At 47.0% G+C, this 12,598-nt stretch overlaps 1 protein-coding gene across 1 annotated transcript in view; it reads right to left on the minus strand.

Annotated features, from left to right (window-relative positions):
- Positions 1-7,329: 7,329 nt before the first annotated feature.
- Positions 7,330-12,598, minus strand: part of STK3 (serine/threonine kinase 3) — a 142,360-nt gene continuing 137,091 nt past the window's right edge. Inside the window, exon 11 of the mRNA XM_087825299.1 lies at positions 7,330-9,737. Within this exon, the coding sequence (XP_087681425.1) occupies positions 9,579-9,737 (159 nt within the window). The 3' untranslated portion in view covers positions 7,330-9,578. The remainder of the gene's footprint in view (positions 9,738-12,598) is intronic.

Below are 12,598 nucleotides of genomic sequence, written 5' to 3' on the forward strand. Positions count from 1 at the left end.
GAGCCAGTCGCCAAGGAGACAGACTCCACAGGACTCCATCAACACCGACCAGATGTGGGGATGGGGGAGAGGGGGCCCTAGATGGCTCCTGGGTTTCTGACTTAATTGGTAACTGGGTGGATGGGTGGGTGGTCGGGCCAGGAAGAGAGACAGAGAATACTTGGCTCCCTCCCCGAGGCTGAGCAGTGTGTTGCCTAAATAAATACCTGAGGGACACACAGATGGAGGCGGGCGGAGGGCAGAGGGAAGCCTGGGACCAGATTGTTAACCGAGCGATGCAGTTGAGACCATGAGTAAGGTGGCCCAGGAAGGGACAGAGAGAAACAGAAGGAAAGAAAGCCGGACCCCTGCAGTGAGGGGCAGCTGTCGGGATGAGAGAGGCCCAAGGCCTGCTTTTCTCTGCTGGCCCGTTACCCCATGTCTCCTTCCCCCTGAGGAACCCCAGTGGGGGATGTCCACTGCAGGCCTCGGCTTTCCTCATTTCCTTATTTTACCTGTGTGACCACTCTGTTCCTGCCACTCTTTCCACACTGCTCTCATGAGGATCACTAGGGCCTTCCTAATTCCTAAAAGCCAAATTCAGCGGCCCCTCCTCAGGTCTCAAGCGCCCCCCGATTCTTTGACCGAATGCCCCGCTCTCTAAGTTCTCTGCATTCCCTCCTGACTTCTGGACACTGCACACGGCCACTGCTCCCTCTCACTGCGTCTTCCTCTTCCTGACCCTCCTCGGGGTGCATTTCCCGCAACCTTCGGTCCTGAGCGGCCTGCGGCACTCTTTGCCCAAGCCATAGCTTCAGCCAGCATGCAGATGACTCACAGGTCTCCTCGTCTGACCCTGCGTCAGTCCCGAGCCCCAGACTCACTGCCCAAGTGCGTTGGGAAGGCACCGTGTCCAGCAGCGGACTCACCTTTGCTCCAGACTTGTCCTTCCTCCAGCCGCCTCCTTCACGTCTGTAAATGGGACCGTGGGGCTCTCAGCCACTCAGGTTACAACTTCAGTCATCTTGGATCCTGTCCACTTACCACAGCACCCACTCCTGGCAGCTGCCAAGACCCGTATTAGACATAAGGGAGGTGCATGTAAAAGGCACGGCTCACAGCTCTTAAGCACTGTAGAGGGGGAGCCGCTTCATTGTGTGTTGAAGCCAACTGGGGAGATCAGATGACTTCAACTAACAAAGTCAGACTCCTAGGGGTGGGCCCCAGGCATCCGCACTCTCGAGAAGCAAACAGGTGACCTGGATACAAGTGTTTTTGACCCCTGTGGAGAAACAGTCCCAGGGACACCCTGACAGTCCTCGCTCTCCTCACCCCACCCCCAGCAGGACAGCAGGTGTTATCAGCGCTGGGTCCCCCCGCATCCATCCCGAGGCCCCCGCCCGGTTCCCCTCGTCGAGTCCGCCCTTTCCTGCAGCGCCTGCCGGGCTCACCTTCCCCTCCTGGACCTCAGGCCTGCGGTGGCTTCTTTGGCCCCTGTGGTGGGTGCTTCTGTTGGACGCTACTGCAGACACGAAGGGTCGCCGCGGAGGAAGCGGAGTCCGCGTGGGCCCGTTGAGGCTAAAGACGGAGAAAACGGCTCATTTAGGAGGGAGCTGCCTTCCAATGGGGTCACCAGCGACAGGCCTCAGGGACATGAGAGAATTGTAACAAGGGACACACAGAGCTGCCAGCACAAAGGGCCTGAAGAGTTGGGGGACAGGCTTACCACCTGTCCAGGGGTGGCCAATCTTGGGTCCTAGACCAACTGCCTCCCAGAGAGACTTGGGGTCTGTCCAGCGCCGCGTCGTCTCTGGACACCCAGGGATGTGGCATGAGGCAGGCACTGGGGGAACAGGGTAGACACAGAATTGGGGGATCGCAGGGAAGTTTTTTTCCACTCGAAACTCTCTTCGCCGCCTACATCCCCAGACATTTAAAGAATTCTGAGCTATTTTCAGAGCTCCTATGAAAAGAACTGAGGTGTTAGCAGTCAGACACCCATCCAACCATTTCCTAGGAGGAGAGCTGGCACGACTCACTTTTGATCTGACAGCTTTGTATTGATTTTCCTGGCAAACTCTGTGGGCCTACCAGGGCCGACTGTGCCAGGAACGGCTGCACTGTAACCTGCGCGCGCGGGGTCAGCCACGACAAAGGCCACCGCCACGGGGGCGTGGCCTGCATCTCTCTGTGGAACATGAGGGGGAAAGGGGAGAATCCGCAGTGCTCAGAGCCAAGGGTGTCCCTGGGCTTGGGCACTGCGGGCTGAAGGGAAGGGGCCGGCTTTCCTGCCTCTCCCAGGCCTGAGGGTGCAGGGCTGCCTTGGGAACGAGGCGCCGGTGGGAGCCGATGCCGGCCCGGAGGTCATTCTGGGTCCTTTCCTTTCTCATGGTGGTGAAGTCACTGCCACTCTGCCCTTCACTCTGCCTGGAACCTGGGGACAAACGATTTAAAAGGTTTAACTATATTACTGTGTAATTTGCCAATTTTAAAACATGAGATCACCAAATGTCCCGTCACCTCATTTTCAAAAACTCCCTCATGTTAAAAATAAAATAGAAATTCCAGTCAGACCAGAGTGTCCTCCCGACCTTCACACTTCCCTGAGTTTCCACCTCCCCATGGGAAGGTGTAAATGCGTCACGAAGCTTTCAGCCAGCAAGACGCTCTGAGCCCTGGTGCTGAGGACTCGTTTGTGCTGTTATTTCCTGGGTGAGCTTGATGCCTGGAAGCCGAGACGGGCAGATGTCACCTATTCGGAGTGACTAGAGGGCCGGCCTCCGCACACGACGCCAGGAAAGGAACCGAGGGGCAGAGGTCAGCTGAGGGCCTCTGTCCAGCAGGGTGCAAAGCCCCTCGCCAGGCCCTGTGCGCAGTGGAACGGGGGCGACCTCTCTGTACCTTCACAGGTGCCGCTGGGCGAAAAGGCCCCTCAGATGGCCCCTCAGGAGCAGGTGCGAAATGTCACGTGTGTATCTGAGTACCTGTGCGTGTGTCTGTGAGTCTGTGTGTGTCTGTGTCTCTCTTTGCCTGGGCACTTGCATGCCTGTGTGTCTGTCTGCATGAGTCTGTGCGTCCATGTGTGTGTCTGGGTGCATGTGCGTGGGTCGGTGGGTGTGTCTATGCCTCTGTGAATGTGGGGTGACCTGAAAGGGGGTAGCCCTGCCCTTCAGGAGACGGGTGGACACAGCTGCTCTCCAGGGCTCCAGCCAGGCCTCACTCCATACAGAGGCTTTCTCCGCACCCCGCCCAAGTTAAATGGCAGTTTTCTCCCACCCAGTGTCTCTCCCTTACATCTCACAGTACTTTTCCTCCTTAGCTCTTACTGCAATCTGTCATTTTTGTCTGTCACCCCCATTACTTGGAAGCATCATGCAGGATATTTATCTCCAGTGCCTGGCACAGAGTAAATGCTGACAATAAATGAACTGAGGGTCCAGGTAAAGTATGGGGTAGGGTCCTCTCCTTGCAAGTGATGCGAGAGAAGTCGTGGGTCTGGGGAGTTGATCGGACCTGCTGCGTTACTGAAGCAAGGGTTGGGAGGCCTCCATGAAGGGGTGTCGCTGTGTGGACATCTTTAGCAAGCCTCCCAGGCTGGAGCCCTGTGACCTGCTGGTCAGGCAGAGCCACTACCAGCAGGACTGGAAGGGACAGCCTCCCTGCCATGCACATTTCTGAATGAGCCCAGAACTGAGGGAGGGCTGCCAAGGCGTCTGCTGGGTGTGACTGGTAGACATGTGGCAGGCAGTCAGACATGAGAGCAAGGGCGATGGGCCAGGTACAGAAGGTCACCATCAGGGAGGAAAGCCCCAGGTGCCTAGCGACGGGCAATTGTAGGCTGGGACCTCATCCCCAGGGTGACCTTTCCTCCCCTAGCATATGGCTGGTCATTCGGTTTAGATCCCTTGGCCTTTCCTCCCTAGAGATAACATTTAGGCCTCATTGTGTTTCAGCTCCAGGCCCAGAAAAGCAGCAAAACCAGACAAGTGACCCCATGGCTGACCTCAGGACCAGCTGTGTTGGATAATGACCCCTGCCCTGGGGCTGAGCAATCAATCAGTGGAGACCCTGACCCCAAAAGGACACACCTGGAAATCTGCTCAATATTCTACTGGGATCTTCCCCTAGGACCTCCCCTAAAATCTCCACCCTTAAAACCCTTAGGATGGAGGACCCAGCACCCAGCCTGCTCTCCCTCCCTGGAGCACACAGGGGTCTTCCCCTTCCTCCCCACCCCCCAGGGGCATCGCCTTTACTTTCCTCACTTCTAAGGTCCAAGGAGCCTTCCTTCGCCTCTGTAACTTGTTTCCTGAGCCCATTTCTTATACCACTCACTTCTTCCATCTCTGCAACTTTCTAAATAAACTTTCTCTTAGAGTTTGGGTCGACCCATGAACCAGGAGGTCATCGATTTGATTCCTGGTCAGGGCACATGCCTGGGCTTTGGGTTCAATCCTCAGTAGGAAGTGTACAGAGGCAGCCAATCAATGACTCGCTTATCACGGATGTTTCCATTTCTCTATCCCTCTCCCTCTATCTAAAAAAAATCAATATATATATATATATATATCTTTTTAAATAAGAAATTAGCAACCCATCAGGTTTGTGTGAAATTGGAATAATTTTGCATTAAGAACTTGCATTGTTTGGACTTCCATGATCACCTGCCAGATTCAAAATCTAAATCCTATCCCAGGTCACTACTGAACTCGTTAAAGCAGTTAATTCAACCTCAACACCGAAGTGCCTTGCTGAGACTTGTCAAGGCCCAGGGTCATTAGTCAGTTAACATCAGGTATAATTTCCAAAGACCACATTCTAAGCATGCGAACTGATTGATGGTCATCAGCTGGTGGGCTTTTAACATAAACATCTCTATACTTCATGAAAGGCCAGCAGAGAACGCACTCGTGGACTTGCACAGACTCATTAATAACGAAACAGCTCTCCGCTTCAGATTCCTCAGTGCGGCTCGCTTTTTAACATCAGAGACTTGGGTTGCCAGGGCTGTTCTGTCTTCTCATTTGCATATTTTTGCTTGGAATATTTTCTGTTTAAATAGGAGGGAAAGCTGTCGTGGAATAAATGGAAGGGAACGCACAGCTGCGGCGCTGCCCCCGCCAGCACTCTCTGCACTCACGGAACGTTAGAAAGAATATTTTCAAGCCGAGAGCCTTCATCTCAGGTTTCTTCTAGCTTCCACTCAACTAATTACAGCTCACCTTGGCAAATTCTCTAAACACGGAAAACACAACTAGTTGCAGGCACTGGATTTTGTACCTGAAAGAATTTAAAACTCGGTGTTCAGTGCTTCCTCATAACATGGAAAGACTTATTTTTCTGTTGAGGAAATGTCAGGTTTGACACTATTTTGTCATTTTGGGTTACAAATTTCTATCATGCCAAAACAAACTATTTCCCTTTGCTCCCCTTCATTTACTTTCTTCATACCCTTCTCTCTGCGCTTAACCTAATGACTTCTGTGCTTTAATTGTAATAGCGTTTGGAAGCATTTCAGTTTGGTGGAAGAAAGGACAATGATAAGCTAATAATGTGAGATAAGGTCATGGCAGTTGGGTCTGGGATGCCAGGAAGCAGAGTTCAGTCTTAACCTGGTAGGTAGGGTTGGGCGAATAGAGGAGTGACCCCAACATCAGAATTTTAATTTAAGGAGCTTAGGGTTGAGGAATTCTTATAAAACTATTTGTTTGAATAGGCTCTCCAACCCCCCTTCTCCCTCTCTTCTTCTTGTGGATGCCTATTATCCTTATATTGCTCTTTCTGATGGCATTAAGAGTGCTCATGGAGTTCTTTCATTTTTTTATGCTCAAGTTCTCTCTTTCTTCTTCCGTGTCATTTCTAGATTTCTATCTTCAGTATCACTAATTCTTTCATCCATCTGGTCAGCTTTACTTCCTATGCTCGCTAGTTCACTCTTCATCTCTTTTATTGAGTGTTTCATCTCCAGAATTTCTATTTGGTTCTTTTTTAAAGTTTCAATCTCTTTGGTAAAGTGCTTGTTTTGTTCGTTGATTTGGTTCACTAAACTGCCCATTCTGCTTTCTTGAATATTGTTGAGGTTTTTTTCAGAACTGCAATCTTGAATTCTCTGTCATTTAAGTTACATATTTCTATGTCTATGTTTTCTGGAGATTTTAAATTTTCTTTCGGAGCAGCGTCACCTTGATTATTCATGGTATTTGATGGATTCCGTCTCTGTCTAGGCATCTATATATGAATGGCACTTCTGTAGAAGCTTGATAATAAGGTCTTCCTATTGTTTTCCAGTAGGTGTTGCTGAATCACAAGTTTTTTTTTTTAGCTCTCTTGCACTTCTCTGGCTTTTCAGATCTCTGTGGAAAATGGCCTGTGTTCCCTGGAAAGGTGGGCACCTCCCCTGTGATCTGGTTGTTCCAGTCCCAGGGGACAAACCCCACAGGAGAATGCAGTTGGTGACTGGGCTCCTAATCTATGAAATACCAGTGCTGTCACCACAGCCAAATGCCACTAGCAGTACAGCTGTGATATGTGGGGATGGGCTGAGCTGGGGGAACCCAGCTGCCTCACTTGTTGCTTTGCCCTCCACGGCATCTCCCCTACACCTCTGTCTAACCCTGGGATTAATCAGAGTGAGCCCTTTGCTCAGGGTACTACAGAAACTGTAGTACCAGTTCTTGGGTTTGCAGACAATGTTCTCTACAATCTGACATGAAGGGTGAGGAGAGGTGAGCTCTGGGAGGTTAAGGGAAGGTGGCCAGGCTCTGTGGCTTTGTTTCTGTTTGGAATGCCAATTGCCAGAGAACCGTGGCTGCACCTCTGTGCTTTGTCCCTTCCCAGGTCACTGGGCTCCGCTGCAGCTTGTATTGCCCACTCCTGCAGGAATACTCACGAAATAAATCCCTTTGCTCCTTCCAGCTAAAGGGAGTGCCAGCTACAACCTGATTTCTCCCCTCTCTGGGCTGAGCCCCACAGTAAGCTCCAGGCTGCAGGGCTGTGTCTGTGGCTCCTTTGAGTTCTCCCTTGAAGAGGCTGCTTTTTAAACTCATTAAAATAACTTGAAAACTCTCTTTCCTAAGCATCATGATTAATCAAGGCCTACCTAGACTTGACATTTTCTCTCATGGCTTTCGGTTCCTTAAAACTTAATGTTAAGTTCCTTTTTTGTGTGATTGGTGGGGGACAGAGAGTGAGAAGATAAGAAAAACTTTAAAACAGATTATCCTAAAATGTTTTGAAGCTTCCTAAGGCTCTAAAATTAAACAGTGCCCACTGTTCTTAATTCTCTAAATGTGTATTTAAAAATAGGAAATAAAGTCTATTTACATAAAAAATCACAATGTAATTGCAACATTTGACATTTACTATTAAAAGGAGGACCTTTATTGAGACTGAATTAATAGGAGTGGTTAACAAGCCTCATTCAGTTAATTTGCATTTTTAAAAAATTGGGGTGACACTGGTTAACAAAATCATACAGCTTTCAGGTGCACAGTTCCACAATACATCATCTATACACTGTACTGTGTGTTCACCACTCCAAGTCAAGTCTCCTTGTAGACATTTTCTAATTTAGCAAACTGGGGAGAAATCATCTTCACAGCTTTCTTGCCATTTCATGTAGGTGGTTTTACTCAGGTGATGGCAAATTAGTCATTCGATTCCATCAAATTAGGCAAGGTATTAGGTTACTGAAAAGAAACACAATTAAGAACGGGAAAAAAGATACGAACTTTGAGCTGACTGACTCAGCTGCTGTCCTAAACAGATTCCAATAAAGACATAGCTGAAGCATATTTGTAAATACAATTCCATTCTTACAAACCTTTATAAAATTTTCAATACTTACTGTTTTAAAATCTTATAATTTATATCCAGTTACACATACAATTTACTATTCCTAAGAACTCAACAGAGAGAAATGTTACTGCAAGGCATTACCTGTGCTACAAATGCCATTTTAAAAAGTAGACACTTTCCAGAGGTGAAATACCTTCTGTGGCTGTCACTGGTGAACTCGCCAGCATTTCCCATCTCTCCCCCCAAAGCACGTGGTAAGGCTGCATTTCCCTGCTCCCTGGAAATCAGGAGTGGCCACGTAACTAGTTCTGAATACCAGTTGTGGATGACCTGACATGCGTCACTGTTGGGTGGAGCTAGTGTGAGACTTGTCGGTGTTCCTTCCCTTGCTGTAGTTATAGATGGAAGAGGCTCCATCAGCAGCATCCCTGGGTGTGAGTGACAGGAGCAGGGCGTCTTGCCAACCTGGAACGGGCATGGAGCACAAGAGAGAAATGACCTGTGCTATGCTAAACCACTGAAGTTTCCCTGTTATTATCACTGTGCAATCTTGTCTGTCCTAATAATATACCTTCTTTCCCTGGGAAAAAAAATCCAGGTGATAAGTTAAAAAAACAAACAAACACACATATAGAGATGAAATGTGCTGGGTGTCACAGTAAAATTTATTTGTTTTTATGATTTACACATAGTAATTAAACACACAAAAACAAATGCTGTCAAGATGGTCAGATGTAGCTTCGGAAATGACTGGTCCCCGTTCGATCATGCAAATGTTCATTCAGCTTAGAATGACTTTCTTTTTAATGGTTTTAATCTTTTTTTTTTTCATTCCCCAAGGCTTGCACAGTTCAGTGAAAATGTTTTTGCTCTTTTGTTACATCAGGCACGTGATGTGTACCAATTCCCAGGAAATAAATGAAATCAACAGAAAGGTCCTGTGACAATTGAGCACATTTTCACAGGAATAAATTCGATGAGCTTATTACAGTTTGACACAGTTTAGCTATAAGACCTACACATGACACATAAAACAATTATTAAGAAATTACATTTGTCTTAAGGATTTATTTCTTTTAAAATATTTACCACACTTTTTTTGTACAAGGATTCCATTGATTTCTTTGGTTTTAAACATTATAGCTCTGTCTGACCTAAATATATAGAGTTCTATTTGTACCAAACATTAAGAATTAAAAAGTTAAAAATTTCAGGAGGTAAAAATGGAATTATTGCTTCAGTATAAAAAATGCCTGGCCCATTTAGGTATTATTGCTATTACTGATTTGCTTCTATTGGAAAACTATCCTGGAAATCAAGGAATGCACCCCAGAGCTCCCTGCTCAAAGTATAATTTGGTTGAACATTATTATTAAAACATCCCTACCTTCACCAAAGCTATCCTGATCTTGTCCTTTAAAAAAAAAAAAGTGAAATGGCATAAATAAATAAGTTTACCTAAGGGGATACAATAAATAGGCTACTAGGTAAGAATAAAGACTATTATAACATAAAGCCCTCGAGTGCTGCACAATTAAACAGCAGCTTTGGGTTTTCAGGGTCTCTGAACACGGCCTTCGTTTTACACTTTCAGTGTCTCCGTGTCTGCTGTTCTCAGCGTTAAAGATGGACACAGTGGACACAGCCGCACGCAGCGCCCCGGGAACTCCCTGCGCGCGTTCCCCCCAGCGTGTGGCCCCTGCCCGGCTGCGGAGCGGGCCCGAGGGAGGAGGAAGCCTCGCTGCTCCTTCAGCCCGCGGGGCCGCCTGGCCCGGAGGTTACGGGGCAGCAGAGAGGGGGCCTCAGAAGTTCTGCTGCCGCCGCTTCTTCGCGTCCATCGCGTCCAGGATGGGCTGCCGCTTCGCCGTGTATCTCTGCCGGAGGTCCTCTATTTCTCGCTCCATCATGGGGTCCAGTGCTTTTAATCGCATCTGCAGTTCTTCTAAACTCAGATTTTTTAACTAGATATAGAAAAAAATGAAGATTTTAACATAGTAAGATTACCTGCAATATGTTAAAATCCAATGAGCTTTGGCAGAACTACTTCAGCAAACTCTTCGCGTTATCTTGAAATACGGTTCAACAATTATAACAGGCCTTCCTGCCACGAAGAACCAAGAAGCCACATCTTGCAGGAACCTCAAGTAATTTGCAGCAGAGTAATAAAAAACTCGGCTTTTAGAAAAGAGCAAATGAGAAAACAAGCTGGTGAAATATATCTGCTTTTAAAAAAGGCAGAAAGACAAAGCCACCGTCGCCACGAAGCGGACTTTCAGGTTATGCCCCGTGAGGGCGGCCTCTCGACTCTCGCCCTGGCGGCGACACAGCGCGACGCCACCCCAGGCGGGGCCAGGGCCCAGGGCCGGGCAAATTAACTCTTCCATCCTGCATCTTACCAGATGCTTAAATTTTAAGCACTCTAAAAGTTAATCAGAAAATCAAATTATCTAGAATAATTTTATCCCAGGCATTGTGATAAAATAGGGTTTTAAATTTATCATTGTAAATATCCCAAACCCGCCCTCCCAGCAGCTCAGCCGGCGAGAGCATCACCCTGGTTCGCCAAGATCGCGGGGCGACCCCTGGTCAGGGCACAGCTAAGAATGACGCATAAATGAGCGGAGGACGAACTGATGCTTTGCTCTCTCTTTCTCTCTCTAACATCAAGGGGCAAAAAGAAATCTCCCAAACCTGAAAAGTGTCACGTAAGTTCTGACATGGGCGAGGCCAATTTGAAATTGAAGTGCCTGTCAGGCTTTCACTGTTTACGTTATAGTTTGACAATATGATTTGACTAAATTAGCATTTTTCAACCTTTTTCGTCTCATGTCACATGTAAACTAATTACTAAAATTCTGCAGCACATCAAAAATATATTTTTTGCTGATCCGACCAAACAATGGGTATCATTTTGGTTCATCCACACTGGACGGCTGTTGTTGCGCTGGCTATTGTCTTTCTTTTTCTGACAATCTAAGGGAAAAGAGGTCAGCGCCCTGACCAAACAGGCAGGCAGTGCACGTTTAAAAAATCCTTGTGGCACAGCAGCTGAAAATCGCTGGACTAAACAACATTGTCTGACTGCGTTTAGTTTGGTTAAGATGAGTTCTGGGGACAACACTAGCACAAGCTTCCCCGGTTTGCTGTGTACCAGCAGGAGAGGGGCCTCACGTCACCACATACTGTGGACAGAATCTGCTCTGCATCAGGATCTGTGGCATCCTGAAGGTGTATGTCAAAGCAGCAAGACCCGAGATTATCTCCCGAGAAACGCATCTCAGGGATGTCGTCTCAGGGACTATGGGGTGCCCTGAGATATATAACTGAACACTTGTGCTTTTATCTTACTGACATTAAAAAAAAAATCTAAAACTGGTGGGTTTTTTTCAGAATTTGACTCTTAAAGCAATGGTGGCAGGCAGGTGGTTTTAAAAAAATCTGTTAAACCATAATGATTTACAGGATGCTATTACAGTCTCAGCATCTTGGTAGGTACTGTAAGGAAAGCAAATAAGTTCCAAACTATTTCCTTGCCTTAGGAAACTTACAAATTAGTTGGAAGGGAAGGGGAAGATTAGCAACTATAAACATTTAGGGATTGATGCAGGATTCTATAAAATTAAACCCCACTGTGTGTGGTACAAATTATAGTGAAAGGTTCTTAGCTCAAGTCCAGGAACCAGCTTCTCATGTGCAAAATCCTGCATGTTCATGTGTACATTTTCCTGGGGAGAGCAGCCATTCTCATTTTTATTTTATTTAATTTTTTAAAGGGATACTTGGATAGTATCTACTAGGAAAAGTCTCTTTTTTTAAGATTTTTTAAAATTGGTTTTTAGAGAGAGGAAGGGAGAGGGAGAGACAGATTGAAACACTGGTCAGCTGCCTCCTGCATGCCCCCTACTGGGGATCGGGCTGCAACCCGGGCACGTGCCCTGATCAGGAATGGCCCCAGCAGCCTTTCAGTGCACAGGACGATGCCAACCAACTGAGCCGCACTGGCCAGGGCACAAGTTTGACACTGTTAATCTAGCCCTGTCAGAGAGGTCACAGCTCTAAGTCACAACAAACGACGAGTGTGCTGCTGAGCTATTCCTGGGTCTTCAACCTGAGCACAAGGTTTTCAAGTACCCAGCCATAAAGGCCACAGTGAACGAAAACCCCACATAACAACATTTCTATAGAGCCGTCTTCTAAAAAGGAGTAAACTGCAGAAGCTCAACAGAGGGAGAGCTGCCACCTTCTGTAAGCTTCGGCCAGCTGGTAGATGAGATCTCCCAGCTGCCACCGAAGGTTTGTTGAAAACAAGTGAGGGACTTTACATAAAACCTCTACCCTTCTTAGCAATAATAATTAGATGGCATAGTAATTAGATGTTCATAAGTTAAATGAAAGTGTTAGAATAGGAGTGAGCATTTTGAGAACTGGTATGGTTTGCATCATGACTGGACAGCTTGAACAAACAGCTCATTTTGTTAATGACGGCCCCAGATTACCACATTTCATCCAGAAGGTAAGATCATAAACCAATACCTAAAAATATATTTCTCAGTATCCCTTAAGAATCCAAGTAAGAGATGTGCACATTAATAACTTACTGGTTCCTGAATAAAAAGCAACACAACTAGTTTAATGACATGAGATGTGAAGGTGGAAAACAAGATTAAATCAAACCACTGATAATTCTGACAGTTCAAACTTTTAATTATTTCTGAACTTCATGAGTATGAAAAGGCTGCTTATTACTGATCAGGAAGAGCTGCCAGTAAACTGAGAACTTTCTGTCAGTCTGTAAATCCCGTCCACTAGGAAACCTAAAACA

The sequence above is a fragment of the Miniopterus natalensis genome, chromosome 16 (assembly GCF_054644295.1).
Source record: "Miniopterus natalensis isolate mMinNat1 chromosome 16, mMinNat1.hap1, whole genome shotgun sequence".
Taxonomy (NCBI): Eukaryota; Metazoa; Chordata; class Mammalia; order Chiroptera; family Miniopteridae; genus Miniopterus; species Miniopterus natalensis.